This window comes from Notothenia rossii (genome assembly GCF_949606895.1).
Source record: "Notothenia rossii genome assembly, chromosome: 9".
NCBI classification, from domain to species: domain Eukaryota; kingdom Metazoa; phylum Chordata; class Actinopteri; order Perciformes; family Nototheniidae; genus Notothenia; species Notothenia rossii.
In genome coordinates, this window is record NC_136907.1 from 55470602 (window position 1) to 55483295 (window position 12694).

General features: G+C 39.3%; 1 protein-coding gene across 1 annotated transcript in view; it reads left to right on the forward strand.

Annotated features, from left to right (window-relative positions):
- LOC307018584 (CTD small phosphatase-like protein) overlaps positions 1-7359 on the forward strand; it is a 125927-nt gene extending 118568 nt beyond the window's left edge. Inside the window, exons 2-5 of the mRNA XM_079648893.1 lie at positions 1485-1543; positions 2607-2699; positions 3180-3365; positions 4525-7359. Coding sequence (XP_079505019.1) covers positions 1485-1543; positions 2607-2699; positions 3180-3365; positions 4525-4650 — 464 coding nt within the window. The 3' untranslated portion in view covers positions 4651-7359. The remainder of the gene's footprint in view (positions 1-1484; positions 1544-2606; positions 2700-3179; positions 3366-4524) is intronic.
- Positions 7360-12694: the final 5335 nt, after the last annotated feature.

The following is a 12694-nucleotide window of genomic DNA, read 5'->3' on the forward strand; positions in this document are numbered from 1 at the left end:
GTAGCGCTCACCCTAAAAAAGGTTGGTGACCCCTGGCCTAAACAATTTTAATTTCTCGATTGGAAAATAATCTTGACCGGCATTTTACTTGAGCATTTGCAAATATCATTGTAAAGCTTATGTTTCACACCAAGGACCATTTGCTCCCAAAATGCTTCCATAAACAAAAGGCCTTCTACATCTGAAGTGTATTACAAATCACAGCCAAACTATAAGACAGGTTGACATAAGAATGCATACAACCACATCGAAGCTCCATTCATAACGTTGGCATTCGAATAATCAACATCAATACTTTACGTTGAGTGTCCATTTAGCGATGGACACTCAAGAGCCACATGTTTGTTCCAGGCCACTCCTCTTTATTTTAGTGCTGCTGCTAAAAGCAATTCTATTAGAACATCTCTAAAGTATTTAGAAAGGCACTCCACAGCTACCTGTCCGTGCAGATGACCACTACGCCTCACTAAGGTGCAACTCTCCTCTTTGCACCTTCTCTTTTCCTCTAAAAAACAAATACATTACTTTGCTTTGTTGTTGTCAAAAAAGAATCAAAACATTTATTTAAAAAAGATAGATCTAATATTTTTTTTAATTCACAACACGCTTCTCTCTAACTACATTTTCTGCTTCTAAACATGTTTGTTGGACTTACAACTTTCCAAAACATATGAATGAGGTCAAAAACGGTTGTACTGCTCGCCCTAAATTTACAAAGGGAAGCCCTGTCAAAACGAATCTCCACAACTGCAAATTATCCCATTTAAATCAGAATGTTTTTATTTAATATTTAAAAAGACACATCTGTGCTATTCTTTGCTATGTGCACAGTGATGAGCGAAACACTGTAAATACATTTGACATTGTAAACCAAATACCTGCGGACCACCTTTTAAGAACGTCTATTGTGAAGCATACGATATACTTTGCATTGAGCTTATATAGAAAATCTCCTTTGTCGTTATAACCAAAAGGGAGCCAATAACCAGCATGAAGTCAAAGCTGTGTAGAATCCAATAAAACGCTGTGCAAACAAAACCAGGAGAGGAGCAGGTGGGGCAGGATATGCTGTACCAGGAACAGTAACAATATTACAGTCCTGATTGTGCATTTAGAATAAAAGCAGGGTGGTAATAAGGAGAGTCTGGCTTATGCTGCAGTTAATACATTATTTTAGCAGTGTCACAAGAAAGGAATTGACTAAAATGCAGCAGCAGTAGTGGCTGAAATCAATAATATGATGGGTGTAGACCTTTTTATCTGTCTTCTTTTCATTATGGTTTACCTCAACCCGCACCTCTCTGTCCAGTTCCTGTCTGAGTTCTATTATCACAGAGATTGCTGAAGGATGGAGGATACAAAGAGACTCATTCTACTTTGTCCACAGATTTGACTTTTAGTGTTCTTAGCACGACCTCTGCTGCCCACTAGTGGTACTGCACCGTCAGCTTGAATGACTCTCATACACTGTTGTTTCCTCTCACAGCCCATCAGCAACGCAGACTTCATCGTCCCTGTGGAGATCGATGGAACCGTTCATCAGGTATCGTACCCTCTTTTTACTGAAGATGCATTTTCTTTCAGCAGGGGAAAGAGATCCTGAAGAATGACTGTGATCCAGTTCAAGTAATCCAGGATAGGCTGTGTGTATCCTGATTGGCCTATTCATGATTACTTGCACTGGGTGGCAGCCAATGGGCGAAGAGAGAGGAGGGCATCTGAAGCGGGAGAGACAGCCATCAAGCTGAAGATTTTCAAAATGCAAGAAATTAGTAATAAAAGTATCTTTGATCATTTAGTAATTAATATATATATTTTTTTAAATCGTACACCCCTGTATGTATTACAATAAATGTTTTATATATTATTGTACTATGTCCACATGTTTACTCTAACGTCTTTTATAATATATATTTCTTTATACTATTTTATTTTATTGGACTTTTTTACTTTAAATACATGTATTTGTTGAAATATCCCCTGTTGTATCTTTTAATGGAGTTTATACTGTAACTTTCTATCTTAATATAAATAGATATGTTTTTTCTTTTTTAAATTGCATTTTTCTTTGACTTGTGTTTATATCAATATCTTTGTTTTATTACATTTTTTCATTGCACTTTCTTTTGTAATCTTATGTATAGTATTTTAATTAAACTTCTGTTTGCTTAAGTATCTTTATTCCTTTTTTATATTATTTTATTGGACATTTTTACTTTTAGTTATTTTGTTTAAATCAATATATGTATCTTTTCATTGACATTTTACCTAACTTCCGATGTTTATAAAAATGTTTATTTATTTAATCTCTTTATTGCACATTCTTACTTTAAGTTCTTATGTAAATATAATGTTTACATTCTATTTTACCCATTATTATTTCATTTAAAGGCCATTCTCAAATGTGCAACTTGGCCCCAGACAAATAAAGTCCTCTTCTACATAACAGGGATTCTTCTGTAACTCCACACTCCTGATACTGCTATAAATAACTCTGTGAAGGCTGTAGTAAAGAACGCTCCTCTCACATTACACACTACACACTCTTCTCTGCGCATCTGTCTGACACTCGTATTACACCCTAAACCTGTGGTGTGTTCTTGCAGGTGTATGTGCTGAAAAGACCCCACGTGGACGAGTTTCTTCAGAAGATGGGAGAGCTGTTTGAATGTGTGCTGTTCACAGCCAGTCTCGCCAAGGTCAGTTTAGACCCCCGCATGTTTTCTTTGCACGTTTTCTATTTCCTTCTTCTCCTGTTGTCATCTGCTCTTGCTGTCTGAATGTTCACACTTCCTCTGCTTCGCTCTCCATCTGTGTCTTTTGCATCTTAGCCAAAATGAATGGGTAAGTTTAATGAATGAAAAACAACCGCGTCAAGTGGCCGATGTTCCTGTAGTGTCGGTTGTTTCTTGTGTCGAGTCAGAAGCTAGGTGTCAGTAGCGCCATTTAGATGAACTGCTTTTCTTTTTTTTGGAACATTAGTGTAGCATTTTCAAGTTGTTAGCTTTTAGCACTCTAGCTGACTAGTCTGACCACAAGAACCTGTTTGACAAATCTTCTTTTACAACATTCAGTTTGATTTGTTGTCTGGTTTTCCTTAGCTGTATTGCAGTGAAATTCAGAATGTCTAGTATTTGTTTGTACGACGGTGTAACATGTTGTTTGTTTTTCATGGACAGTATGCCGACCCTGTGGCAGACCTGCTGGATCAGTGGAGTGTGTTTCGAGAGCGACTCTTTAGAGAATCCTGCGTTTTTCACAGAGGGAACTACGTCAAAGACCTCAGCCGGCTGGGACGAGAGCTCAGCAACGTCATCATCGTCGACAATTCACCCGCCTCTTACATTTTCCATCCAGAGAATGCTGTGAGTCCCAAAATCACAAATGTATGTTTGGTTATTTACCCTAACCCAAAGGAGTCATGGTCTCCTTTTTATTTGCTACCTCATTATCTTTTATTGTGAGCTATTATATTTTGTATTTTTCCTAACATAAGTTCACAAATGTACTTCAAAAATAACTCTTATGACAAAAAGGAAAACATGAAGCTGGCACAATCTGGAATGGAATGCTGTTTAAATTATTCACTTGTAGTGATTAGACATTTTGGGTCTTTTCATACATGTACACTTATGGAAATACCCTTTTTAATTTTATGGTAATTCAATTTTTTCTTACTTTACTCTCATAAGCCTTTGGCACAGCTCAGAGCTCCTTGCTCACCTGCCATCCAGAAGAGCAGGGAGCCCTGGCAATGGATCACCCTGATTTTCATGCTGTTGCCAAAATGAATGTATTTTTTAAAGCTGTTACCTTCAGCTATAATGTTTAATAATATTTCGTCTGATTTCAAATAAAAAAGAAAGACAAACACAGTAATGAAGCCTGTAAAAAAGATATGATGACAAGACACAAAAGGAGAAACTCAACAGCATTACACAGGCTGTTTGCGCCCTCGGAAAATGCACACAGCACCCCCTCAAGCCACATATAAACACACATGCTACCAGCCTGAAAACAGTTTTGCCTAGTTGATATGATACATGGCTCTTGCTGAACTATAAGCTGCTGACTGTTGAACAAATGAGCTGCACGATTTTGGGAAAAAATCTAATTGCGATTTTTCTGACAAATATTGCGATTCGAATTGCGATATTTGTTTTTAAGCGACCCAACGGAAAAAATAAATTGTAAAAAAAAGTTTTAAAAAATCGCAGGCTTTGCGATTTGATAATCGCATGATTTCAAATCTCGATTTCAAATCGATTAATCGTTCAGCCCTACCCCCCTCCCTAATATTAAGCCTGGTGTCCCTTCTAAAAATAACTTGATTTTACATTCCCCTTTTTAATCTACTGCAAACTTTTGCACTAGCCTTTTTCCCATAATTGCACAAGCCTTTTTCCCATAATCGTGACATGGTAACTATGACATTCTATAACTATCATTGAAAAGTTTAGAATATCCTGTCAGCAAGTCTAAGTAGTGAAAGCTAACTGAGGGTGGTCTCCCTGTCTCCTAAAGGTCCCTGTCCAATCCTGGTTTGATGACATGAATGACACGGAGCTCCTGGACCTGCTGCCTTTCTTCGAGGGACTGAGCAAAGAAGAAGACGTTTACGGGGTCCTGCAGAACCTGAGAGGCAGGTAGCAGGACGCAGCCCAGCGCCGCCCGCGCTCTCCATCTCCTCCCCTCTAGCCCCCCCCCTCTCTTTCCACAACCACGTCTCTCAGACTCAGGCAGATCCTCCCGCACGCGCCCCTCTTGTCTCTGCCCCAAGGGGGGACGCCCTGGAGTCTCACTGTGGAAAAACCTGTCATGTGACCCCGCTCTCCTCTCCCGGTGACCGGCTGCCTTCTGAGTGCCGTCAGAAAAAAGAAAAATATCCCAGGAGCACTGTGTTTGACGGGAAAAGAAACGCCAGAAAGTGTACAGAGAGTTGATAAGATCGGGGGACAAAATGCTAAGAGGAATAAACTCTGGTCCTTATTTTCAAAACCAACCAAGTTTTACTATTCGGTGAAGTGCTTATTTTAAAAACCAAAAAAAAAACACAACGTTTTGTCTGAAATTTTGTGGAACCACACAAAAGTCTGAAAAAGATTTTGTCTGCGTATTGTTGCTATGCAGGCAGTTTCTGGTAGTAGGAAGGACTGTGATTCTCTCTTCTTACTGAGAAGTGCCTTGTGTGAATGTTGTTTATATGGGGAGATATTTTGTACATGGCATATTTCCAGAGTACAGTCTTTTCACGAAAAATATGCTTTCAAGTGAGAAGTAATCTTGATATACAAGTTTTTTTGATTATCAAATGCTGAGTTAACGTCTCCATAATATTCTCTTTTTTTTCTCCCAGTATGCTTGTGCCATTATATAGATGTTTCTTTCTGCTTTCATTATATGTAGAATTTATTTGTTTTTAGACAAAGGAGTACGTTTGCAATTGTGAACCTTGCGTTTAATAATTTGATCTGAAAGCTCAGATAAATTGTGCCATTTATCTTCTCTCTCTTCCCTCCCCTCTTCCTTATCTCTTTTTATTATTTGCCAAATAAGAAAATTATTTATTATCATACAGTGTTTCAGCTACAACTGTTAAACCATTAGTAGTAAGTATAGCATTATAGGTTTCCATCTTTTGACCGATGTTGTTAAATACTTTTGTATTTTTTGTTTGTAATGTTGTGCTTATCATATGGATAGTTGTTAGCCCAAAATGTGTTTTGTTTTTTTGGGACACACTTGTCCATAATTGTACACCGTTGCAAAGGTATCCCTTTTTGTTGTTTCTATTTGTGTGGGATCTTACAGTTAAAGATTCTAGTGCCATGTTTTTTAATGTTTTTTCCCCCATGAGGTTAGTGTCTTTAGGGAATATAGGATTAGCGGTTGGAGCAGGGGGCAGTGTTAAAATCACACCATTCTCTCCAGATTTACAAACGGCGATGGACGGTGCAATGTTTACCTTCCCGGACTCTTTTGAACTGCTCTTCACCTCAGTGCCTACGTTTGAGAGGAGCCACGCAAACCGAATGCTGCAACATTAGCTACCATGGCAATAACCTTTTTCGGGGGGGTGGAGTTTCCATACGAAGTGTTTGGTTTGGGTGTCGAGAGCACTTGAGGAGGCTGGCCAGTAGAGGTTTGGTTTACACAAAAAGCTGCTTTGGTTATCGCAACGACTTTAGTGTTCATAATTGAAACATCAATTTCTCACATTCATTGATCCGCAAGCTGGACAAACACATATCAAATTGTCTTAGCTAAACAATGTTAATGTCATAGTTTGTTGGTAAAGAAAGTATTTTAAATCGTTTTTTTAAAAGGACACCTTTCCAACCTACAAATGGGTGCTGAGTATTAGGGGCCAGCTCTAAATGGAAAACTACAGGGGCACTGCGTACGTACTGTGAGGAACCTCATCACGGCACTGAAGCCTTACTGCCTGCGGAGGCACAAAAGCAATGTGTCTTCATTGATTCCAACGTTACATCCACACGTTTTAGCATTGTCTCTTTAGTGCGGAGTGTAAAATCCACTGGGCGATATATCTGTAGACCGTATATGGCCAGGTGAGTTAACATTATGAAACAAAGGGGAAAAAAAGGCTCTGGTGCATCAAGGGATGCAAGCTCCTTTGCTTTATTGCTTGGTTTCTATGGTCATGATGCATTAAAAGAAATACACTACTTCATCATTTCCAACATTTTTTTCAAGTTGAAAGGCTGCTGCTCTTACAGGCGTATTGAAATATTTTCCTTTCGCGTAAGCATTTGTGATGATGGTGAGCTCATGATGAAGGTTTCAGTGCAATGTCCTTTTCTAAGAAGTGTTTGGTGGACTCTTCTCAACCTCTCAATGATGACCTTTCTCTGAAAATGTTGTTTGTATCATTGGGATATTTTTCTACTTAACTTTTCGTCAGTATTTGGTTTGAGAATTTCCATATTACCCATTGTATCTGGCTTTTTTGTTCTCCTTTCAGATCTGTCAGGTCCCTGTCTTGCCTTTGGTGAGAATTCTCAGTCAGGTCTTGTTTTTCCTATCGGGACACGTTTGTGTGTGTGTGAACTACGCGGGCATCTTGTTTGTACTTCCTATCTGTTTTTCTTTGTGTTTCACCTCACTCAATATAACACATTCATAATTTAGTATTGATTTAAGCACCAAAGTTCTACAACACTTGAGTTCAAGTCACTGTGGGGTGTTTTTATTTGTTGGTGAGGTAATTAATTTCTTTTTCTTTAAAAAAAAAAAAACTCGCCTGTTCTTGTTTTACTTTGAGTGTTTGCAGCGTGTTGTCATCCTGAGCATCAGTTATTTTCTTTATTTCCATAATAAAAGGCTTCATTGAAACAATTTGTCAAACATTTTATTCACACGTAAGACTCCATGCTAGATTAATTAAAGCCGAATAAATGTAATTAGTCTGATTCACATTTTTCCCTGTCTTTTTAAAGCTGCAACTATGTTTGTATTATATTAACCTGTCGATTATTTCTTCGATTATTGTTATTCAATCAAATCAGTTAAATAATTACTAATAGATTATTAAAATATTAGGTTTTTAATTAAATCGTCGACAACCAAATGACAAATCATGCTATCTTAACTTATTTAGTCTCTAACAACAATGGCAGTTGAGAAAACTAACATAAACCTTAAATAATATAATTGGCCTGTTGAGGGCACCACCTTTAAAGGTCCCATGTCATGGCCATTTCTACTGATCATAATTCCATTGTTGAGGTTTACTAGAATAGATTTATATTGTGCAATTTTCCAAACTCACTTTGGTTTCCCATACAGCATCTCTGTAAACTGTAAAGTATGTGTACCGGTATTCACTCCTAAACGGCTTGGTCGAGCTCCTGCCCCCCCCCCCCTCCCTGTTAGCCCAGTGTGTTCAGATTGGTCGAGAAGCTGACAGGCTCGTTGCTGCTCGCACACACACAGACACACACACTGCTGCAGGAGCAGACAGGCTTGGCGACACAGCTAGAACAGGGGTGAGGCGCACCTCCCCTGGGGGGCGCCGGAGAGCTTCAAGGGAGGCGCAGCCGCCAAAAAGAAGAAGAAGAGAAACAGTGAAATGTAGCTAGTTAACTTCAGCTAAATGTATGCGAGCGGGCAAAATATGGATAGATTTTTAGTGAAGTTACCTAAAGTGAGAGAGGAGACAGCGTCTGTCAGAAAACGGATGAAGTATGACAATGATTATTTGAAGCTAGGATTTTCATGGACCGGTCCTGATGACACTCCACTGCTACAGTGTGTTATCTGCAACGAGGTACTAGATAATGACAGTATGAGACCATGTAAACTCCGGCGTCATATTGAGACGAAACACCCATGTTTGGTGACCAAGCCACAGGAGTTTTTTGACCGGAAGCTCAAGGAATTGCAGTCACAGAAAAATGTAATTGACACATTTAGCACTGTGAATACAAAGGCAACCGAAGCATCATACCGAGAGGCGTTACGGATAGCTAAGGCAGGTAAACCTCACAACATTGGTGAAACGTTACTCCTCCCTGCTGCTAAAGACATCTCCGTCGAACCTATTTCTCTCCGAGTGCAACGTATGAGGAAGCTGCCATCCTTAACCTCAACATCTTTAAAACATAAAGATAAAGAGGTTTAAAAAAGCTATTGTTTAATGTTTTAAGGAGGTGACGCTCAGCCAATCAAAAAAGAGAAAGGTAGTGAAAACAGAGCATTTTATGACATTTTCTCTTATTGGACCTCTTTGAAATGCAATTGAATACCCCTACATTATAGCAACAACAACAACAATAATAATAATAATAGCAATAATAATTGGGAGGGGGGGCACGGCTGATGTTATGTTTTTTGCGGAGAGGCTCACCTTCCCACACTTTGGGAACCCCTGAGCTAGAGCAAGCGAAACTCATCCTGAGCACACACAAACACTCACAGCCGAAGTAGAAACAACAAGTGTGGTTTGATATTGAGTAAGAAAAAGGTTTATAACGCTGTGAGCATGGGTCTGCGATCTCAACGTAGAAGTCCGACAAGATACCTTGTTTGTTTTAAACATCATACATACACAAACAACAATGAATACTTACAGGTTGTGTACCCAAATCTCCCGCTGGTCCAAACAAAGTAGGAACAGCATCGTTCTTCAGTGCCCTACGCTGTACATATCCGGCATGAATCGCTGAAAGGTTTTGGGAAGCTTTGTTTGACATGGGACTTTTAAACAACAACAAAAACAAAAAAAATGACATGCATGCACATTTGTAGGCCTATATGCCTAACGTGTTAGCAAACAGGAGAATGTAGACCATACATGTCAAATCCGGCCTGTGGTGGATTTAATTTCGGCCCACGGGATAATTTCTAATTCCTATTAGATCTGGCCTGCCGGTATATTGCACACGCACCTTCACTCAATCCTGAGGGTTTCCTCAACTCAGAGCCTGACCCCAAACATTGATGAACTTGCACCCAAGATGAGATGCCAAGTATCTGGCTTAGCATCACAGAGCAGCACACTGAGTTTCAATGGATGTTTCCTTTGCCCTTTATTTCTTAGGACAACAGGGCATGTCTGTTTTTTTCTTTGAGGGAAATAGTTTTTTGAAGCTTTTGTTGGCCTGTGGAAAAATGTAATCATAAGAAATGACTCCGGAAAAGCTGCAGATAGAGCCATAAGAAATGAATGCAACTGATTATTTAATGTTTAACGTTGTTTTTATAGGCAATAATTTAAGCTTTGTTAGTTCCAGGTTTAATATGTGCAATAAGTTCATTTCAATACGTTTTGCAATAAACATTGAACCAGTCCTGTCCTCGTGTATTTGAGTTTGACACCCCTGCTGTAGGTGGATTTCAAAAGTGTAGCTATGAGTAAACCTACATTTTTGTGGCCAAATCTTTTTATGTAATAAATGATCTTCAAAAACTCTTTTTTTTCTATAAAAGATAGACATGGCAAGACTAAGTCAAAGTTGTGTCAATCATTGTTCTGTGATTTGTTTAAGAATCACCAAAAATACCGGCTTAATAGTGTTTTTTGGTGAACACTATTTGTGAATTAGGCAAGTTTCTGAGAAATAAAAAGGCAGCTAGCCGAAGCTTACTGGGAATATTGAAATGTTTTTCTAATCAATTGTGAGGTACAGAAAGATTCACACCTGTAATAGGCTTCATATTTATAGTTAGAGACAGTAGCTAAAAGCAACACCTTTCTATTGTGTTTATCACATATCACTAAGAGCTGTATACATACATTCAAATAAAAAATATGTGTTAAATGAATGTTAAAACAATAGTTAATAGGCTTTCATGCCACTCAACTCTTAAGCTAACACACAAACTAACCAGACTTCCTGTTATTGCTGGACTGATGCTATTGCCGAATCTCATTTCAAAGATTTCCCCTCCTCGAATCCTCGGTCCTCCGGGTATATCCAATCTCTGATAGTGTTACGTTATTATGTGATCTCATACTTGTTTGATTCTGAAATTGTATATATTTATATAAATATATATATATGTAATGTACAGTGGGGCAAAAAAGTATTTAGTCAGCCACCAATTGTGCAAGTTCTCCCACTTAAAAAGATGAGAGAGGCCTGTAATTGAAGTATACCTCAACTAGAAAAAAAAATCCAGATCATCACATTGTCTGATTTTTAAATAATTTATTTGCAAATTATGGTGTAAAATAAGTATTTGGTCAATAACAAAAGTTCATCTCAATACTTTGTTATATACCCTTTGTTGGCAATGACAGAGGTCAAACGTTTTCTGTAAGTCTTCACAAAGTTTTCACACACTGTTGCTGGTATTTTTGGCCCATTCCTCCATGCAGATCTCCTCTAGAGCAGTGATGTTTTGGGGCTGTCGCTGGGCAACACAGACTTTCAACTCCCTCCAAAGATTTTCTATGGGGTTGAGATCTGGAGACTGGCTAGGCCACTCCAAGACCTTGAAATGCTTCTTACGAAGCCACTCTTTCGTTGCCTGGGCGGTGTGTTTGGGATCATTGTCATGCTGAAAGACCCAGCCACGTTTCATCTTCAATGCCCTTGCTGATGGAAGGAGGTTGTCACTCAAAATCTCATGATACATGGCCCCATTCATTCTTTCCTTTACACGGATCAGTCGCCCTGGTCCCTTTGCAGAAAAACAGCCCCAAAGCATGAAGTTTCCACCCCCATGTTTCACAGTAGGTATGGTGTTCTTTCTCCTCCAAACACGTCTAGTTGAGTTTTTACCAAAAAGTTATATTTTGGTTTCATCTGACCATATGACATTCTCCTAATCCTCTTCTGGATCATCTAAATGCCCTCTAGCAAACTTCAGACGGGCCTGGACATGTACTGGCTTAAGCAGGGGGACACGTCTGGCCCTGCAGGATTTGAGTCCCTGGCGGCGTAGTGTGTTACTGATGGTAGCCTTTGTTACTATGTTCCCAGCTCTCTGCAGGTCATTGACTAGGTCCCCCCGTGTGGTTCTGGGATTTTTGCTCACCGTTCTTGTGATCATTTTGACCCCACGGGGTGAGATCTTGCGTGGAGCCCCAGATCGAGGGAGATTATCAGTGGTCTTGTATGTCTTCCATTTTCTAATAATTGCTCCTACAGTTGATTTCTTCACACCAAGCTGCTTACCTATTGCAGATTCAGTCTTCCCAGCCTGGTGCAGGTCTACAATTTTGTTTCTGGTGTCCTTTGACAGCTCTTTGGTCTTGGCCATAGTGGAGTTTGGAGTGTGACTGTTTGAGGTTGTGGACAGGTGTCTTTTATACTGATAACGAGTTCAAACAGGTGCCATTAATACAGTTAACAAGTGGAGGACAGAGGAGGCTCTTAAAGAAGAAGTTACAGGTCTGTGAGAGCCAGAAATCTTGTTTGTTTGTAGGTGACCAAATACTTATTTTACCGAGGAATTTACCAATTAATTCTTTAAAGATCAGACAATGTGATTTTCTGGAATTTTTTTTCTCATTTTATCTCTCATAGTTGAGGTGTACCTAGGTTGAAAATTACAGGCCTCTCTCATATTTTTAAGTGGGAGAACTTGCACAATTGGTGGCTGACTAAATACTTTTTTGCCCCACTGTATGTGTTTGTGTCCGCATCTGTAGCCTGTTATTGTCTCATTATACCGCACTGTGAATGAATTAAAAATAAATATATAAGTCGTCATGAACACATCTGTCCATCAGACAGAGTGCTGCTGTGCCTCCTGTTATCATTAATGGACGTCTCTTTAAAATGACCGCTCAGAGGAGAGGAGTTCTCATTTCTCTAACCGCCTGCTGTTTCCCCTCCTCGACTCTTCCGCTCGGATCTCCTGTGGGCGGGACTAAGACACAAGGATAGGAGTCGAGGATAGGAGTCGAGGAGAGGAAACTCGAAAATGAGATACGGCCTATGTTTACTGAAGGTGTGTGCATCCAAAGGTCACGAGGTTAATGGTTATATTCCTAGGAACGGCTTAATAGTCTCAGCCACTAACCGCTATCTGCCTTTTACTGTTTGCATATAATAAAGTGGTCCAATAAGGCACCTGGTTTAGTTATTGAGCACTATACAGTCAATATACAGTCGTACTATTCCGCATGGTACCACTAGATGGGATGTGGAGTTTATTCAGGCGTACCAGATTACTGAAACTGTTTTGGTTAAGTGCTAGAAATAAAAAACACTGAGGCACA